General features: G+C 43.3%; 1 protein-coding gene across 3 annotated transcripts in view; it reads right to left on the bottom strand.

Annotated features, from left to right (window-relative positions):
* The window catches only part of PBX1 (PBX homeobox 1), a 224066-nt gene that overhangs the window by 200903 nt on the left and 3838 nt on the right, over nt 1-19325 (bottom strand). For all 3 annotated transcript variants that reach the window (XM_081914923.1, XM_081914922.1, XM_081914924.1), the window contains exon 2: nt 18554-18627. In XM_081914923.1, the coding sequence (XP_081771049.1) occupies nt 18554-18627 (74 nt within the window). The remainder of the gene's footprint in view (nt 1-18553; nt 18628-19325) is intronic.

Here is a 19325-nt window from a genome sequence, read left to right as displayed (position 1 = left end):
GCTCTGAAGCAACAAAAATAGATAATGGAGAAGACTCACCTGACAACCTCCCTAAAGGAACGATGGAACAATACTTGATCAGCCCTGTTCACACTGTAGCTATTCTACCATCACTATTCCAATTTCCTTACATCCGTACCAGGAATTTGTTAGCTGCTGTCATAGCAGCAGCAGCAGTAGTAACAGCAGTAGTTAATATTTCTAGTTGCAATATGGCATTTTCTCATTTGGGGTGTTTGGCACAAGGTTTGCAATAGTAATGGGCCAACTTCCCATTGGCCTGATGCACAATTGGTTTAATTTTTACTAGCTTTCTTGGTAGATTAATTGGGGTGGGGGGCACATCTGTTCTCTCAGAGTTCTCTTCTGCTTGCAATTTGACACCGTGCACATGTTATCATATTGTTCCCTTAGAATTATAGCTTGGCTAAATCCAATGGCCTCCCAAACGCTATATCCAGAAGTATGTGAGGGGTTTAAATGAGGGTGAAATTTCACTGCACATGTGCAGACTCTCAGCTAACATTATGAGCTAGAGAAGAACTTTGGGGGGAAATTCTGCTCAATTCATAATACAGTTAAGCATTACAAGTTCAACAACAATCCATATTAAATACAAATTTCAGTTCCATTACTTGTCAGCAAACGTCCTTGGAAGCTTGTCAGGAGTTTCTAAATGAGAAGATCAATAAAGGCAGACATGCTTTCTTGAAAGGAAGCTTCCTCGCTACTATGAGACTTTCACTATGTGCAGCTGCAAGAGAGCATGTTCTCAGTTCCTTGCAGCAGTTCTCAACCTGTGGGTCCCCAGAGGTTGTTGGACCACAACTCCCATCATCCCTAGCTAGCAAGGCCAGAGCTCAGGGATGATGGGAGTTGTAGTCCAACAACATCTGGGGACCCACAGGTTGAGAACCTCTGCTTCAGAGCAACAATGTGGCTCAATAAGATTGGCCAGTGCTCCAACTGGACCGTAACCTATTTGTGGAAACCATATATTCCTGACATGGGTTTCAAGCCACATGAAGTTAAATATGTTACAATAGCGTCCAGCTATTAGTTACTGGAGAAGGAAGCAGCAGCAGTATCACAGCACTTCTGCTAAATCATCTCATCACCATCAGAATTTATATACACCATTTTGAGAAGAAAAACCAAGGCCATTCACAAATAAAAGCCAACAACAAAGTAACAAGAATAAAATCAGCTTTTAAAAATGCAGCCATTATAAAGGACATTGGAAAGGACATTGTTTTAGATCCCCTTCTTCTTCTTCTTCTTCTTCTTCTTTGGCGATCATTCGTAGCCGATTAAGATTGTCTTCCATAAACACGGTTTTAACAGTAAGTCTGTAAGTGACTGTGGAGGCCAATTCTGGATCCACACGTCCTTCCACAGTGGGGACATCAAAACTCCCTCAAATATCAAAGAGAACTACAAGAGACAGATTAAGAGACAGGAAGCAATGCTTAAGTCTTGAGCCACACTGAATATAAATGCCCAGAGAGTTATTTTAAAACCATCAAATCAGTCTGTCCCAAACCTCTCGATCCCCTTGCCCACAATTGTGGCAGGTGGGAAATGTTTGATATTTAGCTCCAAGGCACTCAGTATTCCAGTCAGCAAGTTATCCGCTAGAGCTGAAATGTTGGCAGAAAGTACATCTCACGTTTGAAAGCAGCATGTGTGTGCTGGGTGGGTGGGTGTGGAATCTGCAGAAAGTAAGAAAGCAGGGGCAGATTTACAGATGGAAAACAAGAAACATTACCACTTATTTGATCCTCATTTAAAATGAGGGAGAAGGGTTATGTAAATGGACAAGTCTGTCAGACAAGCAAGGCAAAATATAACACCTAAGGAAGAGGCAACCTATCACAGCATTTGGGGGGGTTGAGGAAGAGCCCATCTGTCATGGATGCTTTAGTTGAGATTTCTGCATTGCAAGGGGCTGAGTTGATGATCCTAGGGATCCCTTCCACCTCTACAATTCTATGAATGAGGGTGTGTGGACTAAGACTCTTTGCTCCTTTCACTGTTTGCTTAGTTGGAGAGCATAGATGAACAGGCAACTGTAGCAAGGATGAAAAACACGAAGGCCAGGGGGTTGGTATAAGTATCTCCCCACTTATTCACTACACCTCAACTGCTTGTGGTTCTTCCCATCCCACTTTATCCTAATATTTCAAATTGAAAGTAATATTTTCAAAGTGTGCTGACCATGTAGGCAAGTACTCTTCAGTGGTTTCCACCACATGTAAACCAGGCCATGGTGACTGCAACTGTAAGAAGATACTTAAGGAAATGGGGACTCTTTTTCAGTAAGGAGTGGCCCCTAGCCCTTATGGATCAAGGTATCAGTGTGTGTCTTTTCACATTATTAAAAGCACATTGAAGCAATATTGCAGACACTAATTTATGGAAGTTTTTAAACTTTTGGTGAAGAGCAAAGTGGTGGCTGAGAAGGGACATTTAGGTAAGTGAATAATGGCTTGCAGATATAGTTACAGCAATACAATACAAGGGCATATTTAGGAGTCAGAAGACTAGCGTTGTCCATATCCATACTTATGAACAAATGGAGGCTTATGTCATTGCTTGGATGTCTTGAAAGAGATCTCTGTATCAATAAGGGTATCACCACCATTTTCCTTCAAAAAGTGAACAATAGAAACCTTGCACCAGATGCTGTATATGAGCAGGATTTTACTTGGCTATACAGTATAAGCAGACATTAATTGCTACATCTGTATTTTGGATGTACTTTGGAAATTTGGAGAATGTGGCAGCCATGCTAGTTAAACTGCACCTGGGCTCTAGTAGAAGACAAATAATTCAAAGTAGTGCTTGACTTTCATATGATTACTCTCTGCTTTTTCCAGCAGTCAGGTGCTTAGAACAGACTGTGGTAAAAGAAGTTTGACTGCTAGATAGCTATTTGTTTGTTTTATATTATTATATTTTTATTTCTGTCCCACCTTTCCCCCGACTTGAATTAAGGGAGCTTACAGATAAAAACAAATATCTGCTCCCCTGCCCCATTAACCCTGAACCCACCCCAACAGATTCCCCTAACAAGTGTGCATTTACTATGAACTGCCAACATCGTAGTTACATTTGGTGTTTGATTGATTTTCTTTACACAATTTCAAACTACTTGCCGAAAGATGAAAATCACGAGCCTCTCAATTATCCAGGGAATCTTACTCAGTTTCAACAGACTTCACCCTCTATTTAACCCCATCCACATAAACAAGTTAAGCTTCTTTGGTTGCTTCAAGATAAATCATTATATAAACAAACTTCATTGCCAACTGAAGTTCCCAGGTAGGATTCAGTTCCTGCTCCAACCTTAAAATCTCTTCCATCTTAACATTTTGAAAACTCGCAAAACCATACTACCCCTCACACCACGGTTTCAGAATGAGGGTGTTGGGTAATGTGTGCCGATCAGCATTTTAATTTTTTTAAAGTATGCTGCTATATTCTTTTTAGGGGGTATAATTTCATGCAAAAACCATGCCCTGTCTGCCACCCCCTGGTAGTGTTGTCTTAAATGGAGTGATGGGGACAAAGGGTAAGAAGTCAGGAAAAGTTCTGAGCCACTTTGTTCGCTGGTTAGAGACGAACTTTCAATGAACTCTGTTGGGAAGGAAAGAGAACAGGGTGAACACACCAGGCGCAGCTTTCCAGAAACAGAGAGAGAGAGAGAGAGAGAGAGAGAGAGAGAGAGAGAGAGAGATCAGGAGGGGAGGGGTCCTTCTCCATCCCCTTCAGCACAACAGCAGCCCCTCGAAGTACCATGCTCCAATAAGAGCTGCCTTCCCAGGGGGGCACGGTCAGTAAAGGCGGATGCCAGCACAGCTCTTTTCTCAAACAAATCCATCAGCAGCAGAACTAGGGGCCTGCCAGAAGGGACTGCATTTTGCAAAACCCAAAGAGGAATTCTTTTTTATTTTTAAAATGACAAAATCCACAGTTGGACTGGCCAGACTAGGACTAACTAAAATGATTGGCCTTTTCCTCAGTTTCACAGATTTCACACACTGTTTAGCCCCAGCCACATAACACAAGCAGGTTAAGTTTTGTTTTTGTTTTTTGCTTGTTTCAGGATAAATCATGAAAACAATAGAAACCAGCAAAACGGCACATGAGCTTTCAGTGAGAAGAGATATGCAATAAGCGTGGATAGCAAAAAACATAGGCTGGATGTTGAAGCCTTGGACTGTAGACTCGCCTAGTCCTAGGATTCTGGGACCAAGAAGCAATGCCTGATCCCCATTTTTTAAAAAAAAAAACTCTTAGCCAGTTCAGACTCATGCCTTAACCTTGCCCTACAACTCCTGCTTCAACTACACACACACACACACACACACACACGAGAGGAAAGCTAGTATGTTGTTGTTGTTTTCCTACCAACACCGAGGAACAAGGAGAGAGCTTTGGTGAGTGAGGAGAAAGAAGAGGAATGGCAAGAAAGCAGGAAACAGAAAAAGAGGTTTAGAAAGTGAACAAGTGTAGGACAGGCATTTCTGGGAGGGTAGATTGTTGCTGTTGGATGCAGAGATGTTTTGAAAACAGTAAAGGAAAAGGAAGCAGGAATACAAGGGAGAAGGGAAGAGAGAAGGCCAAAATTTGTGATAATGGCCAATTAAGGTCATTAGCTAGAAGCATGCACTAAATTATCTTCTTCCAATGAGATTGTTTAGCTTTTTAAAACAAAGTAGTCCAGATTTGTCCCTTACAGTCAAAATTTTCTTTGTGTAATATGGGTCTTTTTTGTTCTTTCTTCCAGAATGGTCTGGCAAGTCTGGATCACTGGGTTCAAGACATGGCAAATGACATATCCTTCCCAGAATACACCAGAGCAAACTTTGCTCTGAATATGCTAGCAGGTTCCTTTCCAGAAGGAAAATGCATACTCTTAGAATTGACAGTACATTCTGCTAACATTTCACAGGAATGCCTCACCACCACCACAAACCTTGATCAAGGAGGTACAGAGCTAGAACCTCTAAATATCTGCACTCTCAAACTCAGATGCTAGTGATATGTAAAAGTAACTAATTATGCAAATTCAGAAATAAAATATTGAGCTGAGCACCTTAGAACTACCTACATTATTGTGGCATACTATGAATTTGGGACCCACAGGTCTTATGTTTATGTATCTTCTTACTGAAACCTAGAATAGGCCAGGGGCTGGAAGGAAGTCGCTATTCTGTATATAGAGCAATGCTTTTGGCTACAGCAAAGGGTGTACAAAGTTGCAAATAGATCTTGGCAGATTCAAAAGCTGTTTGGCTCAGTGTTTCCATGTGTACTCTCAATGGGGAGCTACAGCTAACACTTGCTTAAATTTTCTGTTTTAAAAATTAGCCTCAGTAGGCAGTCAGCAGCACATTTAGATCTGCCTACAAGGACAGCTTAAGAAAAACTCTGGTTGCCTAGTTGGTCCCAGGAAATATGTGTCTCTGTTTTGCAGAAATCACATTCATGGGTGGCTTCAACAGATGAAATCTGTGCTGCAAACATGGAAATGTGCTTCGGCTTGACCGACCAGTCCCTTTGTGGTTTGGACAGTCTGACTAGAAAGATTCCAGGAAAATGATACCTGCTTAGTCCAGGGACTAATTCATGCTCCCAGCTCTATACAGTACCCTATAGTACCAAACAGAGACCACAGAAAACTGTTACATGGCCATGGATCCTAAGACACAAAATAGGTAAGGTGATATTCTAAGATCAGGCATTAAAATCCAATAAACCGTGTTAACAACTGAATGTTCAAAGTCATCTCATGTTAAGTTCAGAACGAAATCTTTTTGCTCTCCACTCTAACGTGCACCCCACATAACACACACCTTATGATAGGTACCACAGAACCAAAAAGGGAAAATAAGAGACTAAACTTAAGATGCCATGAATCTATCAAGTCAACCTCCTGCCTGCAAATAGAATATTCTTCATACAATTCCATCCCCAGTGGATGCCTGTTCATGCCATTTTTGAAACCTTCTGGGATAGCTCAGTTGGTAGAGAATGAGACTCTTAATCTCAGGGTTGTGGGTTCAAGCCCACATTGGGTGAAAGATTCCTGCATTGCAAGGGGCTGGACTAGATGAACCTTGTGGTCCCTTCCAACTCTACCATTCTATTCTGTGAAATCTTTCAGGTCACGAAGAGGGTCCTCTACTTGAACAAGGAACTGAGCTTGCTCCTTGCATCATGACACTAAGCTGAGGAGGTAGGGGAAAGCTGTGGGGCTTCACAATGTTGTCCTGTGTGCAAAGCTTAAGGTGTGCAAATGTTAGAGGAAGGCCCAAATAGGCAGAAAGCAAATTCCAGACACCTCGGGAAATGTTGAGCAACATTGAAAAACAGGCTCTGCAAATAGCAAGAAGCAGCTGGGGAAGGGAGAGGAGAAAGCTTTGGTAGATACACCCATTCTTAATCCTCCCCGGATGCCTCAAGCGGGGTATTTGATCAAGAATTCATAGAATAAGAGTATGGGCAAGAAATTAGCAGAAGCCAAATGTCAGCTCCAGGGCTGGATCCCCAAACCATCCTGCAAGAATGAAAAGCATAAGACAAATACACAAGCACCCTTCTGTCTCTCCTTCCCCGTGTCCCACCCACCCCACCTTCATCCTCTTTTTTTAATCATTTAGATGTATCAAGCCAACATAGTGGCCACAATGAAACCAGTGCAAATGATGTCAATATGAAATCAATTTCACATAACATGCTGCAGTCCTGCAAATTTGCACCACTCCATCCCAATAATTAAGATTTCCCCGCAAACCTATCTCTAATTGGTCAAACCATCATACTGAAATAAACTCTGTTTCCAAAACTTTCCTGCAACAACCTATTATCTTGCAGCTACTACTCATTTCAATGAGGAATGTGCAGGAAAATGTGCAAGAATGTGCAAGTGGATTGCGCTCTGTGAGTCAAAGCTTCAGTCTACACCATGGGTAGGCAAACTAAGGCCCAGGGGCCAGATCCGGCCCAATCACCTTTTGAACCCAGCCCGCGGATGGTCTGGGAAGCAGCGTGTTTTTACACGAGTAGAATGTGTGCTTTTATTTAAAATGCATCTCTGGGTTTTTTGTGGGGCATACGAATTCGTTCATTTATTACTATTTTTCAAAATATAGTCCGCCCGCCCCCCCCCCAAGGTCTGAGGGACAGTGGACTGGCTCCCTGCTGAAAAAGTTTGCTGACCCCTGGTCTACATGTCTGCCGCTATTCGTAGCATCCAACACTCACCACCAACTAGAGATGGCAATGTAATCTTGCTTCACAGCAGAGCTACATTTGAATGTCTCCAACTTCTTGTAATGGTTGCAGATTGGTGACTGGCAACTGCTAAGGATTACAGACCAGTATGCCCAGGCCAGCACATTCAGTCTATATTAGCAATTCTTAGTCAATGTGAGCAGATGCATCACAACATGGAACATGCTTGGACATAAACATGCCCATGATTATATGAAGAAACATAAGTGTGAACTAAACTATTTGTGTCCTGCAACAATTTCCATGATCACAGCAGCATTCTTTGCAACTGCCATGGTCACAGAAACTGGTCTGCCTTATAACCATGTAAAGCAAAGTTTATGCTTCTGTTTCTCCATGAGGTCCTCTGCACACACGTGACTGGGAACAGGCTATTCGCGTGGAGAAGCAAATAACTGTGCGAACTGGCCCTTGGTGTGTAATTCTTCTTGTCGTCTGTTCCTTTGGGAGTATCTGATTAGGGCCATATTTTAAAATCCAGCTAATAATGTGAAAGGCAGACTGTCTAACCAAGCCTTATTCTGCATAGCGATTTTGTACCCAGTCTCTCACTAAATGCCTTACGGAGTTAAATAATTCGAGACAGCAGGCAGTATAAGGTATAAATTACAGAAAGCAGTGGAGTAAAGAGATTGTATGCTGAATAAATTAAAGCTTTCAGTTGTGAGACCAGTAATGGGTGGGGAGAGGAATTAGGAGCCATGGAAGCAGTGAGACAATGGAGGCATTTTTCCCTGATGGGCATTTTTGGAGTTTATTTGTTGATAATTTATTAATTTGTGAAGTCAGTTAAAATCATAATTAATTCAAGGTGCTGGTGCAATTTGGCCCTGGCTCTGGTTGACTCTCTAAATCCTCCTCCCTTCCTAAAAATAATCATCTATTGAAGTTGGGGGGGGGGCTGTCTGGACCCCAAGCAGAGATGGGTGCAATCCGTAGGCAAAGGTTGCAGGGCAACATAGATCTAATGGCAGAAAGCAGGAGCTCTGGCAAGCCAGACACAAAGGCTGCCAACTACCAGCCAGGATGTCTATAACTAAAGCTATGCCAGTTTGTGGAAAGAAGTGTCAGGCTATCTAGACACTAGTCCAAAAGAAGCTAGATCAGGAGTGGAACTACATGTTACACATGGAAATGCACGTAACAAAACCCTGACATGCAGGACTAAAAAGGGTGAGATACAGATTTTTATTTTCCAAACTGGCTAGCAGGAAACCCCTCTCCCTTGCACAAAATCCACACATGTTCATTGGGCAGGCAAGAAAAGTCAACTCTTAGTGCAATCCTGAAAAGATTTTTAAAAAGCTCCATGAATCTGCCTCCAACCTCACCAATGAAAAGCACCCTCCCTGCAAGTTATCTAAATGGCTGTCACATAGAAGAGGAAGCAAATTTGTTTTCTCCTAGCTTCAAGTTACAAGAAAGGAGATTCCGACTAAACATCAGGAAGAACTTTAGGATGGCAAGAGCTGTTTGACAGTGGTATGCCGCAGCAGAATGGGATTTCCAGTGCCCAGTGTGGGAGGGAAGGCACGGGGGGGTGTATGCACACAACGGGGGGGGGGGTCATGCACACTGGGATGGCAGTGCATGGCCGAAGGAACTGGTCATGGCACTCCAGTCCTCATCACTCACACCGCTCGAGTGGCCCAGCACTCCTTTCCATGGGTGATGGTTCCTCCAATGCCAGGGAGGGCCGGGCCGCCTGCATTGGCGCACCTATTTCATGCACCCTCAAAAATCTGTGTCCGGAGACACAGCCCCTACAGCACACACCACACTATGCCTCTGGTGGAACTGACTCCCAAGAGAGGTGGGGGACTCTCTGTCCTTGGACAGTTTTAAGCAGAGGTTGGATGGCCATCAGTCATGGATGCTTTAGTTGAGATTCCTGCGTTGTAGGGGACTGGGCTAGATGACCCTTGGGATCCCTTCCAACTCTACCATTTTATTGGAAGAAAAAAGAAAATATCACAGAGCAGGGCCTACCAAACCTTTTACTAAAAGAGCTCATTTGAGACAGCTGAAAATTAAGGAGGCCAAATCAAGTCATAAAATGCTAGGGATGCAGGCAAATTTTGGACACAATCTGCTGGCAATTTTTATTATTGACAGCAATTTCTACTGATAAATAATATACTTTTTGAAACTGCTAAATTATGAACCACAGCATTTTCCTTGTGGCAAGGAGTTCCATAGCTGAGCTTTCCTTAAGATGGCATTTGCTATGGGGATACTAACTTTTGTGTGTGTTCAGCATGCGCATGACCATCAACGCGAACACAGTTTTCGGCCCTGGAAGGGGACGGGCTAATGCTCACCCCGTCGAGACATATGCTGTGTCAAAACGCAACCCCTGCACAAATGGAGAGTTCCCTGTATTTTGAATCACCCTCATTTTATTCAGAAATTGTTTAGCCCAGAAGCCCTACGTGAAGGCTCTTTAAAAAAAAAAAATTCTTCCTGCATGCCTCTCAAAATGTTTTAACCATCTCAAAGTGTTTTTAACCAAATGGTGTAAGAACTATGGATTTCTTCACCAGTTTTTTCACACTCCGATTGAACACAGACACAACCCTAAGAAAAATGCATCCTTCCTCCCTGGTCCTTTTACATTGACTACTTCTTCCTCTAACAGCTTTCCTTTCTTATCCCTCTCCTTTCTATTCCCTGTAATAAAGACAGGAAATGCTAACATTTTATCTCTTTCCAGGCCCTTTTCCCTTAGAAGAGGGTGCCCTCCTTTCCTTCTGGAGCTGGTCTAACCAAAAGGCTCTAGCTTGGTAGATGGGTTGGGCTGGCAAGCCAGGAGGCAGAGCCGGGGTGGGTGGGGTATAGCCCTGAGGCCCACCTGAAAGTGACCACTGGTGGTCCAGCTCCACTCTTGAGAAACATTGTCACACATGCCAAGCTCTCCCTCATTCACCAATACCCCCTGAAGTATTAAACCAGCGAAGCCTAAAGCGGTGAGGGGTGGGGGGTTACTGTTCAAATGGAAAGCTCTTATCACACTGAGGTGGCTGCTATTCAGACAAGCAGTCGGATCTCATTGATTCAATTCCTTTGAGATACAAAGAAGTGGGAGGCCGTGAGGGTTAGCCAAGGTAAGGATTCCTTAACCAGCGTTGTTCCTTTCAAGTTTACTTAACGTCAGGACTAGATAAAGTCCCAGTTTCTTTTTTTTTTTTTTTTTTTAAAAGAGTCTCTCTTTCCTTCCCAAACTGCTCTTGTCGTCATTGCAGAATCAATGGCACAAGAAGAACAAACGCATTCGAACAAGGAAGAAGAGTGAAGAGCGTGTTCAGTATCTTCCCTGGGACACCCTAGAGCAGTGTTTCCCAACCGGTGTTCCGCGGCACACTAGTGTGCCGTGGAACTTTGCCTTGTGTTCCGTGGAGGCGGGCGAGTCGGGCAGTGAGAGGCGGGGCGGCGGCGGCGAGCACATGCGGTGCGGCGAGCGAGCGAGCTCCCACATCCCATTGCCGCTCGCTACTGGGCCTGCGCATCCGCTCGCTACTGGGCCTGCCCCAGGAGGTGGGGTTGCGGGCATCACGCCCTTCCCCACGTGAGCGGGGAATCCCATCCGCCCCCACGTGAGTGGGGAATCCCATCTCAGCCCCCGCGAGAGCAGGGGAATCCCATCCGGCCACGCCTCCTGGCCAGGCAATCGGCTGGCTGGAGGGGGCGTGGCTTGCCCTTTTTAGGGCCGGAGCGGAGGGGGCTCGCCCTCTCCGGCTAGCCCCATCGCCGCTCGCTACATCCTATCGCCGCTCGCTACTGGGCCTGCGCATGCCCGGCGAGCACACGCGGGGCGGCGAGCGAGCGAGCTCCCACATCCGACAGCACCAAGCAGGGGCCCTTGGCCGTGCTGGTGCCCACCGTGCCCGCCTCCGCCCAGGAGGGCGGCAAGCAGCCACCGCCACCACCACCCCCGCCGCTGCCCGGCAACCGCGCCGCCGCCCCCGGCTCCCCGCGGCAGGCTTCGTGCAGGCTTCGACGGGCGAGCTGCTCCGCTGCCTGGGGGACTTCGTGTGCCGCCGCTGCTACCACATCCCATCGCCGCTCGCTACTGGGCCTGCGCGATCGCGCCTTCGGGATTCCCTTCAGCAGGCATCAAGCAGCCTGCCTCCCTGCTTTTTCCAATTAAGGGAACCTCCACTCTCCTGCCCCTCCGTGTTTCTCACCCCAAAGCCTTGTGGGCAGCAGGAAGTGGGGCCGTCCTGCGCCGGGTGGCTGCTGACACGTCCCTTGGGCAGGAGAGGCATCCGGCTGGATGAAGGCAGCGACGCCGGGGGAACGAAACAGCACGGCAGGTCTGAGTTGGCGCCTGGAAGGACACAGACTGCTTCATGTCGCTGCATTCCACAGCTCCGAGGCTGGCAGGTGAGTGCGTGCACTCCTCTCTCTCATTTTATTTAATGTGCATTTTTGAAGCATGTGGAAATATCCTGCGTCATCAACCACTTTGGGGAAAGTGTGCGTGTGTGTGTTTGGGGCTAGATTTCATGCATGCCTTTTTTTTTAAGTTCTCTTCCTGCTTCATCCACATTCACCCCCCAAAAGGCCATTTTCTGTGTGCTGAATAAATTCTGCAACTCAAACGGCACGAGGTGCCAATGCATCGGGGCTGTGGAATTTATTCTGCTTGCAGAATTCTGCAACTCAACCGCATTTTGATGTTTAAATGTTGTATTTTAATCCTGTATTTATTTAATCCTGTATTTATTTGAATCCTATTAAAGAGAGTTACTTTATATATAGTCAATATAGGCAAAGAGTTAATTTTTTAAACATTTGCTAATGGTGGTGTGCCTCGAGATTTTTTTCATGAAACAGGTGTGCCTTTGCCCAAAAAAGGTTGGGAAACACTGCCCTAGAGGCAGGAAGCCTGCCTTGCTTAGTCCTCGCAAGAGTTTGGTTCCAAATGAAACAATTAGGTTTACTTACCCTAAGCACCCTCCACAAGGGAGGGAGGGAGAGCACATGGACACCCAGTCCAAAATTAGCACTTTTGAACACAACCCACCAGGAGGGATGGGACTGGGGATGTGGGACATCTTGGCCTGGGTTTGTGAAGCAACTGTACACCCCTTTCCCCACAACCGCGCAACTGCACCTCCAATAGCAGAGCCATCCCAGCTCCCAGGCTCCCCATAACTGTAATGTCCTGCTCCCTGACTTTCCTCTCCGGCCAATTCACTGTAGCTCACCCTCAGCCTGCCGCCCTTCTCATCCTGTGGGAAGGAAAGCAGAGGGGGCTGCTTCAGCGGCTCACTCCTCCACTTTCCAACTCTCCACCCCAAGAGGAATTGCGGTTGGGCTGCTTCTTCCTTCTCCCTTTTTCTGTCTAGGGAGGAGTGGAAGGACTTCGCCTTCCCAATATGGGAAGAGGCACAGAGGAGGAGAGGAGTGGGCCCCTGTGTGGCCCCCCTAACCTGATTTCCACACTCCTTCGCCCACCCACATGCCCAACCTCCATGCCCCCCACCTGTGTGATCTCTGTGGCTGCTCCTTCCCTCATCCGAACACCCAATTTCCAATGGCAATATATCATAATATTGGGATGTTTTAACTGCTGATATATTACAGTGTTGAAAATCAGACATTGCACAGCCCTGGTCCCCACTTACTAACATACTTTCAGTTCTACTTTGTGGTGTGGCAATGTGGGTGTGGGTAAAAGTTGTAAGCCCCTGCCAAATTCAAACTGAATATTTTGAAGCTACGCCTGCACACTACAAATTTGGTGGTGTGTGTCAGTCATATCACCATACACATCAATGAATGCACATCAAAAACAAAGTATATGAGCTCTATTTGACTTCTCCCCTCCCCTTAGCCCTGTTTTTGTGTTAATTTCAGTACCGGACATTTTCTGCACCTAACGGCTGCACACAGATATGGAGACAGGAAATCTGGTATTTGCTGCCTGAGATGGCTCTTTCAATTCATTAAAAATGCCAAGTCCCAACTAATTTAATCATGTTCCACCTGGCAACATGACTGGCTCTACCATTAGGCTGAGTAAGGAGGTTGCCTCAGGCAGCAGACACTGAGGGGAAGGGAACCGTCAGAGCAACCTATGCTACAAAGCCTGTCCTGCACCCACTAAGCTAACAAGTTGCCTTCATGTGCTGTGGAAGGCACTGCCATTGCCTGTGCAAAATTCGACAGCTAGGTTGCTCACTGGGGAAAGATGGTTTGAGCATATTACATGGATCCTGGCTGCCAGTTTGTTTCCAGGCCCCATTCAAAGTGCTGTTTTTTACCTGTAAAGCCTTAAACAACTCAGGACCTCAAGCACCAACTCTCCCCATTTGAACCAATCTGAAGCCTGCAATCATCATCTGAGGCACATCTTTGTATGCCTCCTCCATGAGAGGTCCAAAGGGCGGCAACATGAAAATAGGCCTTTTCTGCAGTGGCTCCCCACTTGTGGAATGCTCTCCCCAGGGAGGCTCCCCTGGCACCTTCATTACATATCTTTTGGCACCAGGCAAAAAAAGGTAAGAGGTACAGTTCAAAACACCAGGTGCATAAAAGGCAAGGTTCTCCCTTCTATGCATTTGTACAGCTCCCGACACAAATAAGTCTTCATTTCTTTCTTGGGCTACCACAGTGTAAGCCTCTGCTGTTAACAGAATTAGTTCCATGGCTCCCATGAAAGTATAATGAGACTTAGATGCTTAATTTTAGCAAGATCATCATATCATTTTAAAGAGAACATCAACAGAAAGCTCAACAGCAAAGCTCAAGAAGGCTGGACATAAGACAAAGGTTGGACACTAGAGGAAAAAGGAGCGCAGAGCCAGGAAGCATTTGGTTTCTGTATATAGCTAAATCTGTAACAAAATAAATAAATAAATAAATAAAAATAACTATGTATTTTAAGTGACAGGCAGAAACAACAACAAAGGTGTCAGAAGTGAAATCCAACCTAAGAATTTATAAAGAAAATAAAGAATGTAGTATTGTGGTGGGATACAGAAATAAAGAAAAAGAAAGGAAAAACCTGTTCCTCCTCAAAATATCTGTTAACTTTGCAGCAGATATAATTGTACAGGATGAGAGCAGAAGATATTTGTAGTGTGAACCAGTATATTGGTGATGAGCGTGAGAGAGCAATAAACTATATCTTAACAGTTAAAGAACTGGTCAAGGCTGCCTATAAATATTTTTAAGTATGTTTTACTGTATAGGAAAAAATAGTATCTTAATGCTGAAAACATGAATAAAGTGTACACATTTTAACCACTTAAACATGGATGGGGTAAGCAATTAAATGAAATTAAATACACATAATCAGGATTTCAAAACTCAAGATTATCTTCAGGTTTCCTCAAATTCTAAACTCTGAACTCAGATCCTCATGTCTAAAAACTGTACATTTGTTTCCATTTTATTAATATAGTCTTGTAGTGCAACAATTCCATTTTCCTTTTGGAAAGTTTAACAGATTTTTCCTTTAAAAAACACTAGGGAAGATCATTATATCCCAAAACTGATCTTGGAAAGCAAAATTAAATAATAAAGACAGTTCACAAGAAGGAATGAATGAGGCATCAAAACTGGGTAATGATCCTGTGTTGCCCTTCTACATCAGAGAAAGAAACCTATGCTAAATGACAGACTGAAGTCTAATTTTTAACACCTACTATGCAATTAAAGGACACCAGCTCTCATTCCTTCTCAGAAATTCTGATTATGCAGATAGTTGACTTTTAAACTACACACTCACCATGCTCTACAAAACAATCCCCAAGTTAAAATTACAATAACTCTGAAATCTGTCACAGTTTGCAAATAAAATATTAAATAGTCAATTAATCACTATAAGCTGGCCTCACAATTCAATTCTTCATTACGCAACAGTACTCTCTTCCTGCCAAAAAAGTACATATTCAATCCAGAGAAACATGTAAACAAAATTTGTTTCCCTCCCATTACTTCAAAATTAAATCTTGCCTTCTATCTTCTTTTTAAATAAACATGCTCAGATTTCATACATCTCAACGTATTATACTTCAAGCTTACATAAAAAGCATCCATAAATCCTTTCCTTTAAAATAAATTGAAACATCAGCAGACAAGGGGGATCTCTTTGGCCAGTAAAGATGACCTCTTTTTACAACAAGTTTATAGACACTTTAGGTTTGTTCCGGCAATGTTAACACTGTGAAATATTAGCCGCACTGTAGCGAGGGATGGTGGTAAAGTCTCCAGCAGACTCTGGAGTCACTTAAATCAAGTAGTAGAAAAGTGAATGCCCATTTCAGAACACTGGAACACCAGGAGTGAAAAGAGATGAACAAAAAACACAGAGACACCAAGTAGAAGCTGCAAATGATTTGAGCAGAGTGAGATTTTGATCTATCAGTACATTTCCCCTTTCAATCTTTGTTGGAAGAAGATTCTGACAGAATCAGTTGTATTACTCTCCTCTGTTGCCCTGCTGCTTTCCTTTCTGACCGGCAGCTTATGGAATTTCTTCCCCCAAAATAATTGCATCTACTTATTTAGCATGACAGTTTGGTTTTAAATTACAAAACGTAAAGTAAACCCGTAACCAGAGATTTTGCCATGGGGCACTAGCATTATGAATGCACAAGGCGGGAACTATCTTTTCACACAGAAAATAATCTCAATAAGCTAAATATTGTTAAAATATTAAAAAGTGCCCAGATGCCTGTCAAACAATCCAGGAGAAGGTTTACTTTGAATTAAGCAACGGCATAGAATGTATCCAGAATGCAAATGTCAGCCTGGAATATTCCTGAGGCCAGAACCCACAACCCCAACCCCCTGGGCTGCATTGCTTTATGATGAAAGTGCTAAAGAGCGCAACCACTCACACCTCGATTCTCAATGCTATGGATATAGGTGTGTGAATGCATGGTTGTCTGGGTATACCCAGCAGAAGTAAGCCTGGTTAAAACACACAAACACTTCTAACAGCACAACAATAAGCATTAAGAAAAAAACAACCGTACATATGACTTGTTTTTTGTATGCAACCTCGCACACTGTGCATCGGAGTGGCAGGTCAGGTGGACAATTTACAATCTACAATCAACATGCAGTCCGTCCCTATCTCCCCAAACACTACTGAACAGCCAGCATTATTATAAAACCGAGAATTATAGGGTCTCGCCCCCCCCCACCCCACCCGCTTCCTGTTCCCGTGTATGCAGAGATGATTTTTGAAAACGAATTGGCAAAAATGCAAAAGTATCAGGTACGAACGGAGAGAGAAATTCAACACAAAATTTACGATTCCAAAGACTCCAGGCATCTCCCTATTTGGCAATGATCCATTCAAATGTTCCCCATACGTGCAAAAATGTCTTAGCAAGAATAAGTCTAAGAGATATTTCAACTGCAGGTGCTGATTATGCAAGGTTCAAATGGTAAGAGATTATAACAATGACATGCAAATAGTATGCAAATTAGTTGCACCCCTCCAGCTGACAATATTTCTAATGTGGCCCTCTGTGCTGAACAAGCTGCTGCTCACTGGTTGTGCCAGTAATACAACCAGAATTAGCCCACTGGTAGTGAAAGTCGGATTTTCTCACCTTCCTCCAAATCCCAGCCTCTCCAAATATTAGACTGGGAAGAGGGGTTCTAAAGAGGTTCAGTTTTCACTAACCATCTGCCACCACTTCATAAGCACTTCAATTTCAGATCAGGGCAGAAATCAATTAAGAAGATTGCCACACAAGAGACAAAAAATCCCAAATAAGAGAATATGAAAACAGGGGACAATGTAAAGTATTTTTTTAAGAGAGAGAGAAAACACACATAGAGTAACAGAAAAAGATTAGAAGATTCAGATGTTCTTGTTATTAAACTTATATATTCAAGCAGCATTACATCACATTATAGAAAGACCTCAGAGACCCCTTTACATTATATTATAAGAGCCACATAATGAATGGCTTCTAAAGAAGGTCAGCATTCGGCTTCGCAGCCTTAAGGGCTTTAGAGGCTTGAATGCCAATGCTAGGTGCTTTGTCTAGGTTACAAGCTGCACAAACAAGATTTAACAAAGGGCCTCCTTAGTCATCTTATAAAGATTGCTGGAGTCAAATAATCCCATTTCACTCAGCTGTTCACACGATGAAACATAGTCACCCATAGTTTAAAGGCACATAGACATTTTCTGAAAGCTGCTTTCTCTTTTATGCATCACTTTTCAATGTATATCAAGTGAGTTTGCAATCATATTTGTTGTCACTTTCATTCATGTCATACCCCTTACTTATATGATTGAGATCTGAATTACTGACTGTTACATCCTTGTTAGGAAAAAAGCTGGGGGGGGGGGGCGTGCAGAGTAGTAGATAGTTTGCAAAGCACATCAGCCCGACTCAAGAGCTGAAACTCAGCAGTGGCCTTCCCAGCTACCTTTTCCTGTGGGCTAAGGTGTAAGTCAGGATTTCCCCTTCCGAAGACCATTTGAAAATTGAAATAAATAAGTGTTGCATGTCACTGAACACTCTTCTCTGAGCATCTGCTGTTTAAGATCACCCTTGATTGATGACAGCTATTTTTAATTGTTGCTTTTAAAATTTAAATGCCCCCCTGAGACATTTTATAAGTGTATTAGTGCACGGCAGGAGGCCTGCGAAGTGGGAAACAGAGACCGAATCAACAACCTCATGCCATTAGCACCTTTGTAACCAAAAAAACCACTGTTTGATATAAAAGTAACAAGATCCTTAAACAACCAACAATCTCATATCTATAGGTGTGTGTGTGTGTGTGTGTGTGTGTGTACACACCCACACTGCCCTCTTTGAGTGTCTATGTATGCATTACCTGGACTCAATGTATGCCAAATGAAGGCTTTTCCGTGTGTTTTCCACATTAGGAGCCATGTATTTGACAGTAGCACTTAAAATCTTAAGACAACTATTCCCTTTTTAAAAAAGATTTAAGTATTGCAGCTGAATTAATCCAGTTATGGGTTGTTTTCAACTAATGTAATATTTAAAAAAGTGCCCGGCATATAGTGCCCGGAAAAAAATATTCCCTGAATTGTAGGCACACAAATGACTTCATTGTGCTATTTAGACATTTATATGATAGGAGAATGGATTCTCCAAAGAATAAAACAATAGCTGCTTTCCACTTTAAATATAATATTTAAACCAAAACAAGTTTTCTTTTGTTTGCTTTTTTAGAAATACATGAAATGTGAAAGGCAGCAAAAGAGGAAAAAGGTGCAAGACGATACGTTTCTCCTTACCTGTTTTTTCTTTGATTTCACACAAAACATTAAAAAGTGCTGGCTTCATTCTGTGGCAGTTTAAAGCATGTTTTCTGCAACAAGATCAAAATAGTTTATATTTAGAGTGTGCCACAGAGGCCTCAAAAAAAGATGTTTTAGGCAGAAATATTGAAGGTTAAGTCATCACTGAAAATTATGCAAGGGTGAAAAACAGCTTACAGTTTTATATTGACGGGACACCAGTTTGGTGATTGTCCAACGCATATGGCAATACAAATACCACCCGCTTAGGGAACTGTCTGATAGCAGTATTTCAGCAGCTTTCATAAACCATGTTTACTGGCCAAGCTATGAGTAGGTCAATGATAGGAGTATGTATAAGCCATTCATAAGTCCAATGAAGATCTTTTTCAGATAGTACTGTTATTATTATTACACTCAATTTATTAATCACCTTCTGAACCACCATCTCGTGGCAGTGTAGGGAACGTTGTTATTTTATTCACCCATGTGGTTCAATTCATTGTGCAGATGCCACAGTATAAACAAGGTCCTTCAACACGGAAAGCCGATGTACAGAAATTTTAGCCACGGAGTTGAAAAGAGCACAGAAATGCAGTAATGCACTGCCAGGAGAAAGCACACATGCAATGGGGAGGGAGGGAAAATAATCACTTCCATGCTCTTATTACCTTTATGCTCTACTTGCTTATTTGAAGGTGTTAGAATCAGTCAGCTTCCCAAAAGAAATCTCATAAACACTCTGATACATGAATCAGAATGACAAAAA

This window comes from Podarcis melisellensis (genome assembly GCF_964234715.1).
Source record: "Podarcis melisellensis genome assembly, chromosome: 6".
Classification (NCBI taxonomy): Eukaryota; Metazoa; Chordata; class Lepidosauria; order Squamata; family Lacertidae; genus Podarcis; species Podarcis melisellensis.
The sequence above is the reverse complement of the archived record's forward strand: the minus strand, read 5'-3'. Positions and strand labels throughout refer to the sequence as shown.